The 24,537-nt window shown below is 44.7% G+C and overlaps 1 protein-coding gene across 3 annotated transcripts in view; it reads left to right on the top strand.

The window, feature by feature from the left end:
* The window catches only part of DOCK3 (dedicator of cytokinesis 3), a 150,582-nt gene that overhangs the window by 71,767 nt on the left and 54,278 nt on the right, over nucleotides 1–24,537 (top strand). For all 3 annotated transcript variants that reach the window (XM_069966557.1, XM_069966558.1, XM_069966559.1), the window contains one exon: nucleotides 2,858–2,954. In XM_069966557.1, the coding sequence (XP_069822658.1) occupies nucleotides 2,858–2,954 (97 nt within the window). The remainder of the gene's footprint in view (nucleotides 1–2,857; nucleotides 2,955–24,537) is intronic.

Here is a 24,537-nt window from a genome sequence, read left to right as displayed (position 1 = left end):
GGATCGACTCGAACCCGAACCTGGTTTGCTCATCTCTAACAATGATTAACTTTGCCTCAATGGAGCAACACTGTAGCATAAAGCATGAATAGCAGCAGCCTGAGCCTCTGATCAGTCATACTAAAGTGGATTTCAGACCTTCTGAAGCTTCTAAAGGCAATGCAACTGCATTGGATTCACTGATCATAGTTGGGCCCTTAAGCTACATTGCCACATTTGTGTTCACCACATGTGGCTTAATCCATGCCATAAGGGCATTTTTTCAGACCCATTTTTAATTGCAGATGTGATTGTCCGCGACTACCTAGGGCCGTTTGAGGCAAGTAAGTAGGGACAGTGGGTGAGCTTAGCATTAGGGCTCACTGTCGTGTCTTGATGCAGCCCCTAGTATAGACGTATACTCAATGGTATCCTGAAATCCGTCCATGCTGACCAGGTACTAGTAAAGTGAAAGTTTAAATTGTGGAAGTAGGAGATCATGTCCTCCATCCTTGATTACCCTGGTGATCCATAGGAAAACAGGTGGGGGTCAGTCCTCTTTTAGTAGAGGGGGATACAAGCTCTTGCTGCCATAACCAGAAAGCGTAACAATGAGTGTCTGTATTCCTTAACGGAGATCTTGCTGTGATGAAGGAGAAACAGAGCCAGTGTCTAGGGTATCGTGAGTCCTTTGACCTTACGTGACGCATCCTTCACTGACTCCCAAAAGGATGCCAAGGGTGGACAGGACCAAACGATATGCATGAAAGTGCCTTCCGAGGCACCACATCTCCAACAGGGTTGGTCTGCCTTGGGCCAAATGGGGTGCAATTTGACTGGGACCCAGTACCACCAAGACAAAATTTTATATGTGGCCTCTTCGAAAAGAGGACTCAGGGTACTCTTATGGGCCAGTTCCATGAGGTTAATCTGCCGATTTGTGGTCAGGGCCAAGCTTAAGTCCTCCTCCCATTTCAGCAGGTATGTTGGTGGGGCAGGCTCTGGCACAGACATCAAGTCAGAGTATATCAATGACAAAGAGTGCCGCAGTCAACCCTCCCAGTCACAGAGGCACTTGAAATAGGTTTTTGAAGACAAGTATTGAGGAGGAGCTGGGAGTGGTTGTAAAAAATGGGTTAACTGGGTTATTCTCCATGAGCCCAACAGAGCCGGGTCTATCATGGACTCCAGGTCAGAAGCTGGTTTCCACGTTGAGGAGCTGGAGAAGTGTGAAGCTCAAAACCTCCTAGCCTAGGATTAGGGTCATAGGCGAGGATTAGGGGAGAAACCATGCACGGATCTTCGCAAGCCTGCAGCGTGGCCCCCAAGATCTGAGGCCTTTGTTTGGGAAACCATGGTAGCCAGCTCAGGGGGATGTCAGAAAAAGACTGCTCAATGGTTACCCATTGTTTAAACGGGCCATAGCATGTCCAGTCAACAGCCCTAGTCAATAGTGAGGCCAGGTGATATCCCTGCATGTCCAGGAGTGCCTCCCTTGATTTGGGCCTACAACAGCCATTTGAGTGCCAAATTATGGCTGTTATTTATACGTTATTCCCACACTTTTAGCTTTGCCATGTTTCTTTGTTTTTAGATTATTTATATATTTATTATATTTATTTATATATTTTCGATTATGTGAACTCTGAAATTGCATCCAGATCAACTGTCTGGATTTTGCCATATGATTGGCATTGCCAGGCTTAATCAGATTGTTTATGTCAGAAAAACCATGCAATTAAGCCTGATAATGCTAATCATAGAACCCAGATAATCAAACTGATTATGACCATTTGGTTTGCTCAAAAATGTGCAACTTTTTGACTTCTAGAAACACAGGACACAGACAGCTGAAAATGTAGGTTTCAGTATTGTTGGTGGTTTCACATTCATCACATCAAATTTTTTTCCCACAAAGGCCAGCCCAGACCACACATAAATACTGTCAAGACAATCACTATACCTTGCATGGAGGCTTGCAACCCAGTTATGAAGCCACGTGTGACTTCATGATAGCAAGGGTGCAACTTCTTGACAGAAAAGTATAGTGTAAATGAAATAGGACTAGCATGATAAATGGCATGGATGATAAATCCCCTCACAGCCTTATAGGACAGAAGTGCAGCGCTTAGAGGAAGGACAGAACAGTAGCTTGAAGGGGTTACCTAGGATTTACGCAAAACACCTAAACAGCTCTACCCTTGTCCTCAGGTTGTGTGTGGTTTTACAACTCAGTACTATTTATTTATTCTAATCGCGGATAACCCTTTAAGCCTTGGATGAAACAGGCATTTCAGACTACTCTAGACTCTAATGGACAGTGCAGTTGAACTGAAGTCAATGATGACAGCTGTAATGAAGCAGGAATGAAAAACAGTGGGTGCTGAAGACAATAAATGACTAAGGAGGTGTAACATAAATGTTCTGATACACTCGAACACTATGTATGATTCCACTCCCACTGTGTTCTTGGATCTCAGTAACTGATTGTTCATGACAGATCCGATAACTTCTATCATTATATAATCCTATTACCTGAGGCGGGCAATCAGACTTTTTATTTTGTACGTGAGGGGTTGGGGTCTGCCACTGAGTTGCTGGTGTGGGAAAATACTAATCATATGAACTGCAGGAGCTGCTACAATGTAGAATCCATATAGCAACACTATCTGCATACCTCCATCATTGCAGCTCTGTGTGAGAGGTCCAGGCCCTGGAAGATGGCACCACAGTAGTGAAGGCAAAGTGGTTGGTACTAAGGAGCTGAGGGCCACAGAGCTCTGCAGGGTGACTCACAGCTGCTTGTCTCTCCATGTCACAGTGACTGCAGCATAGGATGTGACTGGCCTCATGCGACTCTTGTCTTCTTCCTCTGCAGGCAGTATGAGACCGTGGTTCCTGTGGAAGACCCTATCGTCACAGAGGTGACATCCACGCTGCAAGAATGGGCTTCTTTGTGGAAGCAGCTGTACGTGGTAAGTCCCCGACATTGAAGGATCCTTGACTGTGTGACAAGTTAACTAGCATGCTGACAATGCGGAGGAGGATGTGCACCACTGTACTAATCACACTGCGTGCTGGGGATTGGGAGGGGGGCTGTCAACTAGCTGGGCCCTGGCAGTGAAAGGGTTTTATGTCTGACGTTTTACTGTCTCTTTAAAGCAATTCAGCTGTTGCTGTAGTAACGCATATTCTATTCAGTGATGGAGGCACAGGAAACCCACACTGAATGTTATATAGTCATATTGATACACAGCAGTGTATTGTCATAGAGCTAAACAGTGGTGTATAGTTATAGAGGTAGACAGCAGTGTATTGCACCATAGTGCACAGCAGTAGATAGTCATAGAGGTGCACAGCAATGTATAGGTATAATGCTGCACAGTGGTATATTATGATAAAGGTAAACAGTAGTGTATAGTCACAGTGGTATACAGCCGTGTATAATCATAGTGGTACACAAAGGTGTACAGCCATAGCAGAACACAGCGGTAAATAGTCATGCTAGTGCACAATGGTGTATAGTCATAGTGCACAGTAGATAGTCAGAGAGGTACACAGAAATGTATAGGTATAGTGGTGTACAGCAGTATATTATCATAAAAGTATATAATGGTGTATGGTTAGATTGGTACATAGCTCTGTATAATCATAGTGGTACACTATGTACCACTGAGTACAGGCATGGTAGAGCCCAGTGGTGGATAGACTGGCGTACACAGCAGTAGATAGTCAGCTGCACGTCTGTGTCAGTACTTTAGCGCAAACTTTTAGACTATGTTCACACTATGTATCTGTGCGGCTGTATTTTTTATGCGGCTGGAAATGTGCGGCTGAAACTACGGCCGTGGGAAAAAATAGACATGCGGCTGAAAACATACGGTCATTTACTTGGAAATCTGGTTCACCTAAAAATAACAAATAAAATCTTTAGAAAGTGATGCAAACACCTCTGGATGCATCTGGGAAAGCAGGGAAACAGTTTACAGGAATTGCTATTACCGGGGTTTGCAATCCTCTGCACTAATGCCGATGTCTCTCATGGTTAATATATTTAATTAATAAAACACATTTCGTTGTAATAAAGTCCCTTTCGTTGTTCAATAATTAAATTTAAACAAATCCATCATTTTGCAATTAAATATACTGTTAAAATAAATATATATATAAATAAATGTATATTTATATATACAGGTATATTTATTTTTTGACAGTATATTTAATTGCACAATGATGGATTCGTTTAAATTAAATTATTGAACAACGAAAGGGACTTTATTACAACAAAAATGTTTTTTATTAATTTAATATATTAACTATTAGAGGCATCGGCATTCGGCATTATTGCCGGCTATTTTTTAAGTACTCCGTACGGACCGCCTGTCAATCCACGGCCGTGAATTTGCACAGTTCCAGACGCAAACAATGGTCTTGTTAATTTTTTACGGGTCCGTTTACGATCGGGCCGTAGGCTCATACATAGTGTGCACTGTACAGCCGTATATCGTATACTGATATACGCAATACAGCCGCACAGATACATAGTGTGAACCTAGCCTTAAACTTTTTAGGAGATCCTGACAGCATGATGCTGGGAGCTCCTGGGTCCAGTCCACAGAACACCATCCGTGTACAAACGGAATTCTACGGATGTGTGAATGACCACTAACCCAGAGGCACTTTGTGACTAAGGGCCCTATTGCACCAAAAGATTGTCTGCCTTAGGGTCCATTTACACACAAAGATTATCTGACAGATTATCTGTGAAAGATTTGAAGCCAAAGCCAGAAGCAGACTATAAACAGAGATCAAATCATGAAGGAAAGCCTGAGATTTCTCCTCTTTTTAAATCCATTCCTGGCTTTGGCTTCAAATCTTTGGCAGATAATCTGTCAGATAATCTTGGCTAATTACAGGCAATTCCAGCCGATAATCGTTTGGTATAATAGGTCATGTTAAATAAAGCAGCGAACAGCAGACATGCACAATGATGGCCAATCCTTGTCTTTCAACAAGTCCTATCAAAACGATAACAATTGTGAAGTTCTGCTGCCTGTTGCTCCACGCAATAGGAGCGGTGGCAGCAGCCTGCCGCTCTCTTCAATGGGTCATTTTTATATCCTCCCTGCGCCTCCCCCCACTCGCTGTCTGTGCATGTAATAGAACAGGCAGCGAGTGGGTAACACTCTTTTAATCACGCCGTGTAATACGGCTCTAAGGGTCCTTTTACACACACAGATATCTGACAGATTTTGAAGCCAAGGCCAAGAACAGACTATAAACAGAGAACAGGACATAAAGCAAATACTAAAATTTCTTCTCTTTCTAAATCCATTCCTGGCTTTGGCTTTGAAATCTGTCAGATATCTGTGAGTGTAAAAGGACCCTTAGAGCTCACTGGGCCTATTTCACAGCGGTGCCTGTAGTGGATAAACCAGTGTTTCCCAACTTTATCCACTTCAGGGCACCCCTTAGTCAACGGTGATGTCTTCTTTGACCTCACTTTCCTGTTTCTTCTCCATCTGGCCCAGACCACCATGATGATTTTCTCCAGCTACAATTAATCTCTTTAAGACCTGCAACACAAATGTCTTAGGTTTTGCACTTTTCCAGAAGCTTCCTTCTCTTTTTCCCACCTATAGGGTCCCAAGCAGTCCCATTCCACTGTTCTATGTCATGCGCAGTAAAGTGAGTAGGTATGTAGGGTGCCCCATGTATGTAGAATCCCCTGCAGTTCCCCCCATATAGTAATAAAGCCCCCTGCTGTTCCCCATAGTGATAATGTCCCTTGTGTGAACCTCCACATAGTAAAAATGCACCCTGCTGTGCCCCCTATATAGTAATAACGCCCCCCTGCTGTGCCTCCCAAAGTAATAATGCTCTTTGCTGTGCCCTCCCACATAGAAAATTCCCCTTGCTGTGCCCTCCATTTTCTAATATTGCCCTCTGTTGTACACGCACACATAGTAAAATGTCATAGTGAAACACCCCCATAGTAATAATGCGGGGGGCTTCGCATCCCTCCATATGTGCATTTCTACATAGAAAAATGGCCCAATGCTGTGCTCCCATAGTAATAATGACCCCTGCTTTGCATCTCTCCATACAGTAATAATGACCCTTGCAGTGCATCCCCGACATAGTAAAATGGTCCCTGGTGTGCCCACATAGCAATAATGCTCTCTTCTGTGCCCCCCCACATAGTAAAATGCCCCCTGCTGTGCCCCTATATAGTACAATGCCCCCTGCTGTGCCTCCCCTGTAATAATGACCCCTCAAGTGCAAACCCACATAGTCAAGCATCATTCATTGACTCACAATCGATGTCTTCTTTTACCTGAGGTGTCCACTTTTCCTTTTCTTCTCCATCTGGCCCAGATCAGCATGACAATTTCTTTCAGATTAAATTCATCAATTTTCAGATACAATTTTTAATTAAATTCATCAATTCAGAACCTGCCAGACAAACATCTTAGGCTCTGTGCTTTTCCAGCAACTTCCTTCCCATTTTCCCTTTTATAGGGTCCCAAACAGAAGTAATTCTGCTGTTTAGTGTCATGTGCAGTAAAGTGAGTAGGTATTTAAGTTGCCTCCTGTCGGATCCCCTGCTGTGCCTCCCTCATACAGTAATAATTCCCCCATAGTAATAATGCCCCCTGCTGTGCATCCCCACATAGTAATAATGTCCCCTGCTGTGCACCCCTCAGTAATATGCCCTTTGCTGTGCACCCCCATATAGTAAAATTTCCCCTCTGCCCCCCCCCCCCCATATAGTAATAATGTGCACCTCTCTGTGCTCCTGTTTTGCCAAGTTTTATTTTTTTTAATCAGATATTTTTTATTAAACAATTTTTTCAGTGTTACAACAAAACCCATCCCCCCCCCTCCCTCCCTCTCCCTCCCACAACTTATACCTCCCCCCCCCCCACAGGACAACATGTCCGAACATCATCTCTTTATGACGCATCAAGAGAACAACACTAACATATATAAAAAAATATATATATCTTGTATACAGATAGCCATATGTTCTAGTGCTCATCCAACTATCATTGAATAGTTTTCCACAGGCAGGGGGTCCCATTCATACAATCCACGCACACCAACACACACTCTAGCACATTCCCAGTATGTATCACCAATCATACGGTCACTCTAGCAGCCCCACGTCCACTCTCCATATTTTGGTCAGCCAGCAGCAGAAAAGCTTCCATAGGGTTGCGTTTCAGAAAGTGGGACGGCAGAACAGGAGTGTCCACCCACGGGCCCCATATGGCCTCATATTTTTTCATGGCTTTTCTTTTTTTATATATCCCTTTCTCCAATCTTATCACATGGTTTATTTTATTGGCCAATTCAACCACAGTAGGGGGTTCAGCTTGTAACCAGTGCTGGGCGATCAATTTGCGGGCCTGATACAGTATCCTGCATATTGCCAACTCAGCTCCAACAGGTTCAGCTGATTCATTCACCAAACCCAAAACGCACTGCAGAGGCTCAAGGGGTATCGTAATATGGTATACCCTTCTAATTAAGGCAAGGACTTCTCTCCAGTATCTTTCCAATTCTGTACAGCTCCACATAATATGGATTATGTGTGCTCCTTCCATTTGGCATCTGGGGCATCTAGAGTCAGCCCTCAGGCCTACATCATATAAAAATTTTGGAGTGCGATAAACTCTATGAAGAAGAAATAGCTGTGATTTCCTATGTGTTTCAGACAGAGCCAACTTAGGAGTCAGGGCCAGAATTGCAGACCACTGCTCCTCTGTAACAGTCCCCACATCTGCCTCCCACTTAGCCCTCACCGTTAGGGGCTTGGTACCATGGAATGCAGACAGTAAACGTTGATAGATAAACGATATAAGACCCCTTGAGTCCTCTGCAGTCAGCACAGAGCGGATATCAGCACAAGTTGCAATCAGCGGTGGTGTGACAAATTGGGCCTCAAGTGCATGTCGCAACTGCAAATATATATAAAACATTACTTGCGGTATCTGATATTCTTCCTGCAACATCACAAACGACTTAAGGACACTTTCCCTATATAGCTGTGACACTCTACACACACCTTTGCTTTCCCACTCCCCTCTCCCTTCTAGCAGATACAGATGTTGTAAGTCAGGATTGCTCCACAAAGGTGTATATTCCGTACAGCCCTCATATCCAAGAAGCTGTTTCACCTTCCTCCATACTGTACACAACATTGGAGTGATAATCGGGACATCTGGTGGCCTGGTCTGCGCCGCTATTTCCAAAAGATGAATGGGCAACATTCCCCCAGACACACATTGGAGTAACCTCCCATTCGGTCCCAGTCTGTCCAGCGCATCCCATCCCCTCATCTGCTGAAACTGTGCGGCCAAATAATATAAATACGGGTTAGGTGCTGCTAATCCTCCGTCCTCCTTCCCCCTTTGCAACGTGTCCAGCCTGATCCTTGCACCCCGACCATCCCAGATTAGCTCTCTAAAGAGTGATTGGATTTTCTTAAAGTGAATATTAGGTACCCATACAGGTGCATTATGGAGGATATATAGAAATTGTGGCATAAGGATCATCTTGGCAAGGTTTGCCCTGCCAACCAAGGAAAGAGGCAGTTTTCTCCATACTTTTACCTTCACCTGTGCCCTGGTCAGTAGAGGAGTCAGATTCAGCGCCAAATACTTAGAAAGATTGGGATGTATTTGAATCCCTAGGTATTTAAATTGGTGCACTACCGGAATACAATGCGTTTGTAGCAAAGGCAGATCAGGAAGAGGGTCCAATGGCAAGAGTACTGATTTATTCCAGTTAATGAGGAGCCCGGAATATCTCCCAAAGCCCCCAAGCATATCCATTACAACTGGCAGGGATGCCGCCAAGTTACCAACAAACAACAGCATGTCGTCTGCATATAGTGCAATACGATCTTCAAGTGGCCCATGTTTAAATCCCACTATAGCAGAGGAGGCCCTAACCATTACCGCCAACGGCTCAATGGCCAGGGCAAACAGAAAAGGCGACAAAGGACAGCCCTGTCTGGTCCCCCTGGCCAACGGGAAAGCTTCAGAAAGTAGGCCGTTGACCCTGAGTCGGGCCGTAGGCATAGTATAAAGAAGGCGAATCCACCCAAGATACTTAGGGCCAAACCCCATTTGTGAAAGCACACACCACAGATATCTCCACTCGACGCTGTCAAAAGCCTTGGCAGCGTCGAGTGAGAGAATAGCCTTAGCCCCCTCCCCCCCCTCCCCAGGAGCCTGTAGATTAAGATATAACCTTCTAATGTTATCAGCTGTAGATTTTCCAGGCATAAACCCAGTTTGGTCGGGGTGAATTAGATGAGAGATAACAGTAAGAAGTCTGTTCGCCAGTACCTTAGCTATCAGTTTAATATCAGTACATAACAACGAGATGGTTCTATATGATCCCCTCAGCGTGTTATCCTGCCCTGGTTTGGGAATAAGGACCACTACAGCCTCTGCCATGGACCCCGGTAATCTGCCCTCATCACACGCCGCACCAAATGCAGACAATAGTGTCGGCAAGAGGATCTCACCGTACTGTTTAAAGAACTCAGCCGGTAACCCATCAACACCAGGAGATTTTTCATTCGGGAAATCTTTTAGCGCCTCCTCCAACTCCTCCACTGCCAGGGGACGATCCAGCTCCTCTCTCTGTGCTTCTGTTAACCTACGAAGTGGAATAGAAGAAACATAGGCAGTCAGCTCATCCTCTCCACAATCAAGTTTAGACTCGTATGTGTCTTTATAAAAAGAGACCATTTCCGCCAAGATATCTTCATCTGCTGTCACTATCTGTCCCGCACCCGTTTGTAGCTGGGCTATGAAAGAAGGTCCTCTCTGGGCAAGGGCAACCCTCGCCAACAACCTCCCAGTACTCTCCCCACTCTCAAAATACCTAAGCTGCTGAAAGAACCGCTTATCATCAGCAGTATGCTCCAAATGATCATTATACATATCCTGAGCATCTAGCTTGCCAAGTTTTATTAAACAGCTTCAGGTGGGTACTTAAAAAGCTACAAGTTCAGTAATAGGTCCACTGGATGGTTGGTTAGACCCCATCAGTAGGTCTAGCAATAAGTAGACCGCTTGTGCCATATATCTTGTGTAGAGGCCTGAATAGGCAGTTGAAATATATATATATATATATATATATATATATATATATATCATGTAGTGTGCATTTCTCCCACTCTGACAGTCAGGCGAATTTCTTAGGCTACTCACTCTACCTTCATTTATTAGCTGTCTTTTTTCACATCTTCTGACGAAACATTGTTGCACTGGATGAAATGTTTACTTTTACTGTTGATTTTCTATGTTTTTATTTGTTGCTTTGTAAGGAAAACGACTGAAAAAATAAACAGTTAAAAAAAAAAGCCAAAATTAAGATACAGCAAAACTTTATTAAAGCTGATCATCACAATGCATGTATAGTTACATAAAATTGTATGTGAAACCCACAATGCCCTATGTCCCTCAATACAAATGACCAGTTTAGGGGGGGGGGAGGTACAGATATTTGGTATCACCAAATATGGAACAACTCTGGCAATAAAATTCTCTCCTGATTTTTTTTTGTAAAATTAAAAGTTTTTGAGCTAAACTACATATTATTGAAAAAAAATGTAATTTTTCATTTTTGTGGCCCAGTGCAAAAACCTTTCCTCAAACACTTTTGGGGTCTAAATGCTCACTATACCCATAGATGAGATCTTAAATTTAGATGATTTGTGGGGTTGTCTAACATACAGTTCTTTCAAATCAGAACGGAACTGGTCGCCAATAAAATTGATTTTGGAAATTTTCATTAAAACTTGACTATTTGCTGCTAAAGTTCTGTGCCTTCTGATGTCCTACAAAAGTATTTATATGTTTATCAAATGTTGCTAACATAAAGTAGACAAATTGTAAATATGAATTTCTCAAAAATTTGTGTGGCGTCCCTTTGTTTTAATAAATGCAAATTTTTCCAATTTTTCGTGAAAATTTTGATTTTTTTTTCACAATTAAAGGTTGAATGTATCAATCAAAATTTACCATTATTATAAAGTACAATATGTCAGGAAAAAATAATCTCAAAATCACTTGGATAAGTTAAAGCATCCAGAAGTTTTGACAAAATAAAGTGAGATAGGTCACACTTGCACAATGGCCTTTGGTCCTTAAGGGGGAACTCCAGCGAAAATTATTTTCTTTCAAATCAACTTGTGTCAGGAAATCATATAGATTTGTAGTTTACTTCTGTTTAAAGATTTCAAGCCTTCCAGTACTTAGCAGCTGCTGTATGTCTGCAGGAAATGGTGTAGTTTTTCCAGCCCGACACAGTGCTCTCTGCTGCCACCACTGTTTGTGACTCTTTGTATAGAACTTTGTATAGAACAGTGACATATCCTAACCTTCCAGCAGCCTGTAGCCTCCTCTCCCTGCAGCCTCTGTGTAATAAAGGTTATTATAGGACAGTGACATCTCCTCACCTTGCAGCAGCCTGTAGCCTCCTCTGCCTGCAGCCTCTGTGTAATATATATTATTATAGGACAGTGACATCTCCTCACCTTCCAGCAGCCTGTAGCCTCCTCTGCCTGCAGCCTCTGTGTAATATGTTATTATAGGACAGTGATATCTCCTCACCTTCCAGCAGCCTGTAGCCTCCTCTCCCTGCAGTCTCTGTGTAATATATGTTATTATAGGACATTGACAGCTCCTCACCTTCCAGCAGCCTCCAGTCCCTGCAGCCTCTGTGTAATATATGTTATTATAGGACAGTGACATCTCCTCACCTTCCAGCAGCCTGTAACCTCCTCTCCCTGCAGCCTCTGTGTAATATATGTTATTATAGGACAGTGACATCTCCTCACCTTCCAGCAGCCTGTAGCCTCCTCTCCCTGCAGCCTCTGTGTAATATATGTTATAAGGGTACGTTCACACTTACCGGATCTGCAGCTGATTTTCTGCTGCGGATCCGCAGCAGATCCGCAGCAGATTTCATTTGAATAACTGAACATAGCATCAAATCTGCACCATCAAATCTGCTGCAGATCTGCTGCGGATCCTGTAGGTGTGAATGCACCCTTATAGGACAGTGACATCTCCTCACCTTCCAGCAGCCTGCAGCCTCCTCTCCCTGCAGACTCTGTGTAATATATGTTATTATAGGACAGTGACATCTTCTCACCTTCCAGCAGCCTCCTCTCGCTGCAGCCTCTGTGTAATGTGTTATTATAGGACAGTGACATCCCCTCACCTTCCAGCAGCCTGTAGCCTCCTCTCCCTGCAGCCTCTGTATAATATGTTATTATAGGACAGTGGCAGCTCCTCACCTTCCAGCAGCCTGTAGCCTCCTCTCCTTGCAGCCTCTGTGTAATATATGTTATTATAGGACAGTGACATCTCCTCACCTTCCAGCAGCCTGTAGCCCCCTCTCCCTGAAGACTCTGTGTAATATATCTTATTATAGGACAGTGACATCTCCTCACCTTCCAGCAGCCTGTAGCCTCCTCTGCCTGCAGCCTCTGTGTAACATATGTTATTATAGGACAGTGACATATCTTCACCTTCCAGCAGCCTGTAGCCTCCTCTCCCTGCAGCCTCTCTGTAATATATGTTATTATAGAACAGTGACATATCCTCACCTTCCAGCAGCCTGTAGCCTCCTCTCCCTGCAGCCTCTGTGTAATATATGTTATTATAGGACAATGACATCTCCTCACCTTCCAGCAGCCTGTAGCCTCCTCTCCTGGCAGCCTCTGTGTAATATGTTATTATAGGACAGTGGCATCTCCCCACCTTCCAGCAGCCTGTAGCCTCTTCTCCCTGCAGCCTCTGTGTAATATGTTATTATAGGACAGTGACATCTCCTCACCTTCCAGCAGCCTGTAGCCTCCTCTCCCTGCATCCTCTGTGTAATATGTTATTATAGGACAGTGACATCTCCTCACCTTCCAGCAGCCTGTACCCTCCTCTCCCTGCAACCTCTGTGTAATATATGTTATTATAGGACAGTGACATCTCCTCACCTTCCAGCACCCTGTAGCCTCCTCTCCCTGCAGCCTCTGTGTAATTTATGTTATTATAGGACAATGACATCTCCTCACCCTTATGCAGCCTGTAGCCTCCTCTCCTGGCAGCCTCTGTGTAATATATGTTATTATAGGACAATGACATCTCCTCACCTTCCAGCAGCCTGTAGCCTCCTCTTCCTGCAGCCTCTGTGTAATATACAGGGCCTGATTAAAGGGAGGGCACCCGGGGCACTTGCCCCGGGGCCTCCACCCACGGGGGCCCCCACTAGCCTGAACCCGGAAGCAGGGTTCTGGGTTCAGGCTGGTGGATCTATAACAACCCCCAGCAGAACCCAAACGGTGGGGGCCATAGGGCTGGTGGTCAGGTAGGGGCCGGGAGGGGGAGGAATTAACGATCGCGGAGCCCAGCATCCATGCTGTGCCACACAGGAAAGCCCGAGAGATTAGAGCTCCCTCACCTGCTTCTCCAGGATATTGCTGAACTCGTCCCTCCAAAAGAAACTTGCTCTAATTCTTTTGGAGGGACAAGTTTAGCCACATCCAGGAGAAGCACATGCAGGAGGCTCTGATCTCTGGGGCTCTCCTGTGTGGCAGAACAGTGCACATTGTCTCCTGCGGGCTGTGCGACTACATCATTTCATCGTGCCCCGCCTGAAGGAGAAGACCTGCACACTCCTTAGACCTGAAGGAGAAGACCTGCACCTGAGCCTTACAGCCAGGAACGAGGAGGGGTATGTGCTCAACAGTCCTTAACAGTAAGCAGCCATCTGTATAGTTTATTTTTGGAGGGAAAAATTGGAGGACCCCCAACAAAATTGTCGCACAGGGCCTCCACCAACCTTAATCCGGCCCTGGTAATATATGTTATTATAGGACAGTGACATCTCCTCACCTTCCAGCAGCCTGTAGCCTCCTCTCCCTGCAGCCTCTGTGTAATATGTTATTATAGGACAGTGACATCTCCTCACCTTCCAGCAGCCTGTAGCCTCCTCTCCCTGCAGCCTCTGTGTAATATATGTTATTATAGGACAGTGACATCTCCTCACCTTCCAGCAGCCTGTAGCCTCCTCTCCCTGCAGCCTCACCTTCCAGCAGCCTGTAGCCACCTCTCCCTGCAGTCTCTGTGTAATATGTGTTATTATAGGACAGTAACATCTCCTCACCTTCCAGCAGCCTGTAGCCTCCTCTCCCTGCAGCCTTTGTGTAATATATGTTATTATAGGACAGTGACATCTCCTCACCTTCCAGCAGCCTGTAGCCTCCTTTCCCTGCAGCCTCTGTGTAATATGTTATTATAGGACAGTGACATCTCCTCACCTTCCAGCAGCCTGTACCCTCCTCTCCCTGCAACCTCTGTGTAATATATGTTATTATAGGACAGTGACATCTCCTCACCTTCCAGCACCCTGTAGCCTCCTCTCCCTGCAGCCTCTGTGTAATTTATGTTATTATAGGACAATGACATCTCCTCACCCTTATGCAGCCTGTAGCCTCCTCTCCTGGCAGCCTCTGTGTAATATATGTTATTATAGGACAATGACATCTCCTCACCTTCCAGCAGCCTGTAGCCTCCTCTTCCTGCAGCCTCTGTGTAATATACAGGGCCTGATTAAAGGGAGGGCACCCGGGGCACTTGCCCCGGGGCCTCCACCCACGGGGGCCCCCACTAGCCTGAACCCGGAAGCAGGGTTCTGGGTTCAGGCTGGTGGATCTATAACAACCCCCAGCAGAACCCAAACGGTGGGGGCCATAGGGCTGGTGGTCAGGTAGGGGCCGGGAGGGGGAGGAATTAACGATCGCGGAGCCCAGCATCCATGCTGTGCCACACAGGAAAGCCCGAGAGATTAGAGCTCCCTCACCTGCTTCTCCAGGATATTGCTGAACTCGTCCCTCCAAAAGAAACTTGCTCTAATTCTTTTGGAGGGACAAGTTTAGCCACATCCAGGAGAAGCACATGCAGGAGGCTCTGATCTCTGGGGCTCTCCTGTGTGGCAGAACAGTGCACATTGTCTCCTGCGGGCTGTGCGACTACATCATTTCATCGTGCCCCGCCTGAAGGAGAAGACCTGCACACTCCTTAGACCTGAAGGAGAAGACCTGCACCTGAGCCTTACAGCCAGGAACGAGGAGGGGTATGTGCTCAACAGTCCTTAACAGTAAGCAGCCATCTGTATAGTTTATTTTTGGAGGGAAAAATTGGAGGACCCCCAACAAAATTGTCGCACAGGGCCTCCACCAACCTTAATCCGGCCCTGGTAATATATGTTATTATAGGACAGTGACATCTCCTCACCTTCCAGCAGCCTGTAGCCTCCTCTCCCTGCAGCCTCTGTGTAATATGTTATTATAGGACAGTGACATCTCCTCACCTTCCAGCAGCCTGTAGCCTCCTCTCCCTGCAGCCTCTGTGTAATATATGTTATTATAGGACAGTGACATCTCCTCACCTTCCAGCAGCCTGTAGCCTCCTCTCCCTGCAGCCTCACCTTCCAGCAGCCTGTAGCCACCTCTCCCTGCAGTCTCTGTGTAATATGTGTTATTATAGGACAGTAACATCTCCTCACCTTCCAGCAGCCTGTAGCCTCCTCTCCCTGCAGCCTTTGTGTAATATATGTTATTATAGGACAGTGACATCTCCTCACCTTCCAGCAGCCTGTAGCCTCCTTTCCCTGCAGCCTCTGTGTAATATGTTATTATAGGACAGTGACAGCTCCTCACCTTCCAGCAGCCTGTAGCCTCCTCTCCCTGCAGCCTCTGTGTAATATATGTTGTTATAGGACAGTGACATCTCCTCAACTTCCAGCAGCCTTTAGACTCCTCTCATTGCAGCTTCTGTGTAATATATGTTATTATAGGACAGTGACATCTCCTCACCTTCCAGCAGCCTGTAGCCTCCTCTCCCTGCAGCCTCTGTGTAATATATGTTATTATAGGACAGTGACCTCTCCTCACCTTCCAGCAGCCTGTAGCCTCCTCTCCCTGCAGCCTCTGTGTAATATGTTATTATAGGACAGTGACATCTCCTCACCTTCCAGCAGCCTGTAGCCTCCTCTCCCTGCAGCCTCTGTGTAATATATGTTATTATTGGACAGTGACATCTCCTCACCTTCCAGCAGCCTGTAGCCTCCTCTCCCTGCATCCTCTGTGTAATATGTTATTATAGGACAGTGACATCTCCTCACCTTCCAGCAGCCTGTAGCCTCCTCTCCCTGCAGCCTCTGTGTAATATATGTTATTATAGGACAGTGACATCTCCTCACCTTCCAGCAGCCTGTAGCCTCCTCTCCCTGCAGCCTCTGTGTAATATATGTTATTATACGACAGTGACATCTCCTCACCTTCCAGCAAGCTGTAGCCTCCTCTCCCTGCAGCCTCTGTGTAATATATGTTATTATAGGACAGTGACAGCTCCTCACCTTCCAGCAGCCTGTAGCCTCCTCTCCCGGCAGCCTCTCTGTAATGTGTGTTTCTGTAGATGTTCACATACTTACTAAGCTAGTAACTGAAGACCTAGGGACATTTTTGTCATTGCATTTAAACAGATATTTTTGTGTGAATTTGTTGCACATTTTTACCAGGGATTCATGCAAAAATTTTGAGTAATTTTTGCCTCCATGCTGCTTAAATAATTTTGTGAAAACATCTAAGGATAAAGTCGTAGGATAAAGACCTGCGACGATTTGAGAACATGCTAACAGACCACGTTGAAAAATTTCTTGCTGGTCTCTGGTCAGCTGATCGCTCACTGTGTTTACACAAGCAGATTATTGCTCAAATGCGATTGTTATCGAAATCGTTATCAAAATCGTTATCTAAATGCGGATGATAATCGCTCTGTGTAAACAAACCAGTAGTCTCTGTATCTAATCTTTCATGTGTGATACTCTCTGCTGAACCATTGAATCTAATCCCATCAGGTGTGGTACTGCTTGCTGGGCTGCTGCATCTATTCCTATGATGTGTGATATCTCCTGCACAGCCATGTTACCTAATCCCATCATGTGTGATACACTTTTCCAAGATGCTGTATCTAATCCTGTCATGTGTTGCGGTCTGATGGGCTTCTGTATCTAATCCTCTTGTGTGATACTGTCTGCGCAGAGAATTTATTTAATCCTCTCAAGTGTGGTACTGTCTGCAGAGCCACTTTATCTAATCCTATCATGAACGATACACTCTTTTGAGGAGCTGTATCTAATCCTGTCATATGATACTATCTTCCGAGCTTCTGTATCTAATTTTCGAGTGATTGTCTCCCCTGAGGGACTTTATTGAGTCCTATTAAGTGTGGTAGTGTCTGCTAAGCTGCGGTATCTAAATCCATCATTTGTGATACATTCTGCTGAGTCTTCTGTATCTGAGCCATGTGTGGTACTGTGTGCTGAGTATCTGTGTGTTAATATTGTTCCAGAAAAGCATACAGGACTACATCCCATGTCATGTAATGTGACAATACAAGTATAATTACTCCTCTCCCGCTCTTGATATGATGTATGTCTATAGAATCCTCAGCCGCCCGTGTGCTGATGTGACCTTAATACAGTGACCCAGTTTCTGTGGGACTGGTGCCCCCAAGCGGCTTCGTCATTTACAATGACATTATTCCCGTATGTCCCTCCCCCACCTACTTAGTAAGCCTGACCCTTCCCAATGTGTAAATCCCCTCATCATATTATCCGTGTGCTCTCCCCGTTACTGTCCTACTGCCAGGACTGGATACAGGACTTTTAGGCACTAATCCTCAGCTGCCCCCCTCCCCCATGTGGTGGGCGGCCATGTGGGGTGTACACTGCTGGCTACTCTCATAGGATTTAAATGCATTAGTCTCCAGATTTGTAACTGGGTGAGGCGCAATAACAAAAGGTTATAATACACCAGGTATAATACACTCTCGCTTAGGATCCTATAGTATGCAGGGGAAGGCCTTCTATCCTAAATAGAATTTGCTCAGTCAGCATTAATGGTAAATAAATTATGTAATATTGCTTCTTGCTTATATACTTATAAGCAAGAAGCCCTAGAAGCAGCCACCCTCCTGGATACAGATCGGACTTAAAATTCCAGAGTGTGCAGACTAGTGACCAGAGAGACGCAGTTCATACTGTGTGGGAGAATCACAGGCCTATGTTTCGCCTTTTCCATTGCAGAAGATTCATTGCACAGATGCTAGATCCTTAAATGACCAATCCAATGACTGGAAACAAAATGCAATGAGAACAGCTGTTTGCAATAGCACTAATCTCTCTCCCATCTTGGTTACAATGTGATCAGTTTGGACCCCAGGAGGCTAAGGACTGGGGACCCTCAGCTGCACTATGTGTGGTTTTAGCACCAGGATGTAAACAATGAATGTTTCATTTACTGACATCAGAGATCTTTAAAAGGGAATTTCCAGCGGAAAAAAAAAATCTTTCAAATCAACTGGTTTCAGAAAGTTATATGGATTTGTAATTCACTTTTATTTAAAAATCTCAAGTCTTCCCATGCTTATCAACTGCTGTATGTCCTGCAGGAAATGGTGTTTTCTGGCGGTGCTCTCTGGTGGAGACAGGAACTGTCCAGAGCAGCAGCTGATTCCCATTTGATGTACCATATTCTTGCTTATTACGGTTCTTTCACTACTTCTTTCTTAATTTAATTTGATCTGAAACCCCTTTATATCAGTGAGAAATTGACTCAAAGTTTCATTGTTGCATTGTACTGTATAATGATGAAGATTTAGTTCCATTAACGTGCCTGTGACCGATCACTGAAGATCGTCTCACATGTGGCAGTCTTATCAGTAGTAGCAGTCTTCTTAATTATTAGAGATGAGCGAACCTGGAGCATGCTCGAGTCCATCCGAACCCGAACGTTCGGCATTTGATTAGCGGTGGCTGCTGAAGTTGGATAAAGCCCTAAGGCTATGTGGAAATCATGGATATAGTCATTGGCTGTATACATGTTTTCCAGACAACCTTAGAGCTTTATCCAAGTTTAGCAGCCCCAGCTAATCAAATGCCGAACGATCGGGTTCGGATCGACTGAAACCCAAACCCGGTTCGCTCATCTCTATTAATTATGATTGGGTCTCTGAGTAAGCCAGAGGAGCCTGAATATAGCCCTAAATATTACATGTAGAGCATCCACCTATCTCTGGTCATCTTCTCGGCCAATCAGCAGAGCCAAAACTGACACTCTGTTGGAGAGAGTTCCTACTTGTTTGTTTACGTAGTTGGGAAGCTGTGGACGTGTTGTGCTGTGTTGCATTGTGGGAGATGCAGTGTATTCTACTTCCCGTTATAAGATGTTGGCTAAAATGTGTCTGTCAGTGTTGATGTAAGTGTCGCCATGACTGTAGCTCTGGATGTAAATAGATTATAAATCATGATACTATTCTACATTAGTACTAGACACTAGGGGAATTATTTACATACTTGTCACCAATTCTGTAGGATACATTTAATAACATGGTGTTCTACTTAGTAGTTACAAATCTTATTCTTGGACTTTGTTTGTTCTCCCTCCTTGGGTCTTTGCATTTATTATCTTAGTCTGAAGTTGCACATCTGCAGTTCTGCGTTTTCAACCCATTTCTAGAAGGGAGGAGTGCGAGTGATGGCATCCGGGCCCTGTGCTGTGCGTTTCCATGGAGACCCAGCAAACTGCGCTTCCTACGCAACCTCTTCTCTCTGTCTGTGCCCACTCACATCTCACCTCCTTCTGCTCAGTACCCCTACTGTGTCTGAGAACAGGAGGCCAAAAGGACCCCCGAAATGATTGCTCAGAGCTCAATTCATGGCATTCATCATCAAGATTTCCTATCATTTGTTGCTTCTTTTTCCAGCTATAATCTTCCTGACATATTCCATATATATGGCATTGATTTGAGACCAGGGAAATGTATATACAATCATCCCTCAGTTACAGGGGCCTCGGGTTACAATATTTTTGACATACAGTGGTCTTTTCTGGACCATTGTAACTTGAGACCATACTCAACAAACTATGCAGTCTGGATCTGCAGCGTGTGAAAGGCCAGATGACCCTACCAATAAAAGTAGACATTTCTTGGGTAAAAAAAAAATGTGTATTACAAAATAATAAAGAAGTCATACTTACCCATCCCAGTGCCCCTGCAGCACAGAGTCACTGCTCATGGACCCTCGCCCCTCTCCTCTAGCTCAAAGTCCTGTGATGTTAGGATCTGCAGTTAGGGCCACTGCAGTTTCTGCCAGGAGTGGATTCACGTGGGATGGAAAATATAAAGAACTGACTTGTACTTCTCTTTTCTGTTGGAGCCACTGTAGGTGCAGTTTTCCAAAAATCTGCCATGTCTGAAACCAGCATAAGGCTAGGGTCACATCACATTTTTGCCCCTGCCAAGCTATAAGTCGGTAATCTATGAAAAAAATTTAAAAAATTTAGCTCAAGTTAACCCAACATGGAGCTCGTTGTGAGGGCAATGGCCCCATTGGGCCTGGCGTGGACAAGGTATAGTCATTTTGTGACTATGTTTTGTCCATCTCCTGGACATATACTCTTTTGTGCAGGAATCAAAAGCATGGGAGACTATGCTTTTGAGTCCTGCACAAAAAAGAATGACTTCATTATTATGTCCCCACTAACGCCTGCCCGCCCTGGATTCTTTTAAGGGGTTATCCAAATTTTTAACACGTTGCTACCATTAGTAAATATAATAAATGTTATACTTACCTATCTTCGCTCCCCCAGTGTCGCCGGTGTAATCTACTATCTGTAACCACCGTTACAAACGCCCCCCAGCGGGAGGAACCCCCCGCCCCTCTATGATGTGGCTCCATTAGAATCAATGAAGCTGCATTATAGAGGGGCAGGGATTTCCTCCCACTGGAGTGCTTCACCCCTGGCTGGTGCCTGGGAATAAGGTGGTGCTATATGCAGGAATCGGACCGTGGTTCAGAAAAGGGTGCGGCACCGGCTTCCCTGCATCAGCGCTGTTCTATCCATGTGCAAAACTAAATGTGTGTGGAGGCAAAACCACATCCCCATGCATTTACCATTAGCTGTGCAATATTGCGGGGATTGATTGTTGAACTCATGTGGATGTGGTTTGAGCCGATAGATTCCCTTTTTAAGACAACTCACAGCTGAGGGTTTGCTACACTGTCTAGTCCAGACAGCCATCTGTTAGCTAAACAGCTGGGACTGACTTTGTCCTGTGCACACAGCTGGTAACAATGTAAGATGAGCTTTTAGCCTGATTGACAAGATGCGTTCATCCTGAGGATGAGCGCAGACATCTCCCTACTTCAATCTGTATGGAGTTGTTAGCAGGCTTTGTGTATCCAGGCCTCGTATATTCCTGACAGCCCTGGATGTCTCCAGCACTGCAGGGGCGATCCAACAAATAAACTATTTTCACTCACAGGTGCAGTAGAATTTTAATTCTTAAATTGTTTTGAAAGATGGGTCACCTTTTCCGACAGGATCCTAGCACCGGCTGCCAGGGGGATGAGCAGGCATTTACAACATTTTGGCCGCATTAATATTGTAGTAAGGATTTCTTCCACATGGCTGATCACATGATTGTTTCAGACAGGTTCATCGCTTCTCTTTCTATGGGAGATGTCTGCTGTTGTCTATAAACATATCGCTAAGAGTTACCTACCATGTGTCAGGCTACAATATAATACATCTTAGTCCTGACGTCCTGCCATTAGCTTGCCTGTGATTATCATACATCAGGGCATTGTGCGGATGATTTTAATACCACTATGCCATTACTTATGTATATAATTTGAAGTATTACATTTTTTAGGTATTGCATATAATCTTTTACAATCATTTTTTTCAATTTTTATATTTTCCTTTTTAATTAAAATTTTTCCTTTTTTATTTATTAATACGATGTCATAATGCATCTTTTTAGCATGTATTTATCCCTGTAATATACAAGTTTTAATATATATTTTCTCTGTCTCAATAATACTTTACCAATACTTATCAGCCTGGAGCACCATGTGTACATGTTTTAGTTCTCTTTCCTGCTTTCTAGGGTATAAGGAAGTGTTTACCTTGGCAGATACACCTATTTCCCTAGCAGTTGGACACTACCCTCTGTATTTTTTATCATGGGGCTGTGATGCCACTGAGCAATTTTCAATTTCAATTCTCTTTGTATAATACAGGCTGAAACTCAGTACAATATTATTATTATTAACAGCTCATGGTCAGAAGAAGATAAGTAATATCATGTGTGGTGACTCTCCCAGTATTTGTGATGTAGTTTGTCGTAGTGCACAGGTATGGTGTTGATACCTGTTTTGTGACCGGTTTATGTCTCTTCATGGTCAGTAACCTCCAGGCTTGTTGTGGGTCCCTTGGGCACTTGTCATAGCAACCTGAAGTGGTAGTAGACCCACCCGGGATGATGGTACCGCCACCCACAGTGAGGGGGAATATAACCCAAGGTACATGGTGGTGTGTGTGAGTGCAGGAAGAAAAGACAGAGTCCCGTGCGTGTAGTATAAAAAATAGGACACTTTACTGGATAATATAGATAAGCCGAAGCGCTCACCAAAGTGAATCGCTTCATTTGATTGGCACTCCGCTCCATGCCACACCTCCCAGGATGCGTGAAAAAGCAGGATTCAATCCTGGGAAACTTCTCCCAGTTTCCCAGGAATGGATCCAGCATTTTCCTGTCACCCGGAGTGGTGCGGCATGGAGCGGAGCAGTGCGGGACGCCCGGCAGGGTGATGAGCGGAGCACTGATCCAGCGAAGGTGCTTCACTTCGATGAGCGCTTCGCTCATCTCTACTGGATAACGTCATAGGTGAACGGTACACTTAATACAGGTAGTGCACATCTTGTTAAACGTAGCTGCTGACAACAGAGTAAGAGCCAGTGCTTTCAGAAGTAGGTACTTGTAGAAATAAGTTATTGTAGAAGCAAGTGCTTTTGTAGAAGTAGGAAGTGCTTTTGCAGGAAAGAAAGAGGAAAGGAATTTCCAGAGTAGCCCTGCCAAATGTAGACTTTGTACTCTGCTGGGACTGCAGTGTATTAATAAGTGTAAGTATAAGAAGTACTGTAAGTGATACTCATACTAATGTATAGTCTAAGTCTTACTGGCTTCTGCCCCCTAGTTGCGTGGAACCCATCTAAGGTGGATAGCACGAGCCCCAGTCATTGGTTATCTGGGTGTAGCAGGCTCCCAAGGTTACCCAGTTGTCTTGCACTGCGCAGTAGGATACACAGACCTATTCCAGTAGCTTTGTCCTACTTGAGTCAGCTCCACTTTTTTCAGGAGTCTGCCCTGCACATTTTTGAGAGGTTCCTGGCGTGAGCTAGGGTGATCTTAGGTGGCTTCTCTCCCATAAGGGTAGTTTAGCACTGCATAACTGTAGTGGTTGCTTGTGTAAAGAAAGTCCCTCTGGGAGCTAACTTCAGCAGGAACTGGTTTTGTTGTGTCCTCTCCCACTGAAAACTAGTACTTAAAGTGACTGTACCACCAGGCCCAGGCAGAAGCACTGGAGGCGGGCCGACCCACCCTTAGTGGGAAGAAACTCCAGCCCCTCCATGACGTGACTCCATTAGAATCAATTGGAACCCTATGATAGAGGGGCTGGGGTTTCCTCTCACTAAGGGTGGGTCGGCCCGCCTCCAGTGCTTCTGCCTGGGCCTGGTGGTTCAGTCACTTTAACTGAACTACTTCCTCCACCAGGTTAACTCCTCCTAGAGGGGCTATATCTAAACCCTCCTGTGAGTGGTGGGGGTGAGTGTGTGTAAGAGAGAAAGGAGATAGGAGCGGACAGAAGGAAAGAGCACCTGCAACTGGTCAGCGTACATGACACAAAACAATTAACCCATTACTCCTCATCTGTGTATAAGAGACATTAAAAAAGTACTGACACCTAGTGGGGAAAACAAGGTACTTCATCTCCCACTGGTTTAACCTGAGTGAACGACTTACTGGGGTGCATATACAACACCCATGGTGGGACACCACAATGTATGATTTATCAAGAACCACAGTCAGTGCAGCTCTTGAGTATAATATATGCTGTTCTGTTTAACTTTCAGGTATTTACTGGAATGGTCCTGTAATGGAGATAGAGGGATTAGTTTAGCCATTATCATTCTGAAGACAGTGGAATCCCAGTAGACTCCTTTATGAGTGTCTCATGTCTGATGGGTGCTGTTGAGTGCCATGTTATAATAGATGTAGCAATGCGTTGTGGTTTCTGTTATGAGCAAGCTGTAGATTGATTCATCTCCATGCCTTATCTGTTCTATGGATAGAAATTAATATTATTAATGTTTTATGCTGTCAATGTAAGCACCACCAGCACGAAGATGAACCGCAGCTTAGAGCTCTGCCATGTGGCTGAAAATTCATTTAGCTGAATGTACTGGTTCATCTAGGAAGGATCCCAGTTGCAACTCTCAGAGGAGATGGAAACTTATAGATTAAGTAGAGATCAAGAGTTAGTAGGTGGTCAGCGTGGTCCTGAGCGGCTTTTTGTGACTGGTAAATCCCACCCGGTCCTAAATGTTGTTAATGTGAAATT

Source organism: Dendropsophus ebraccatus, chromosome 4 (assembly GCF_027789765.1).
Source record: "Dendropsophus ebraccatus isolate aDenEbr1 chromosome 4, aDenEbr1.pat, whole genome shotgun sequence".
Taxonomy (NCBI): domain Eukaryota; kingdom Metazoa; phylum Chordata; class Amphibia; order Anura; family Hylidae; genus Dendropsophus; species Dendropsophus ebraccatus.
Note: the sequence above shows the minus strand (reverse complement) of the source record. Positions and strands in the feature narration are given on the sequence as shown.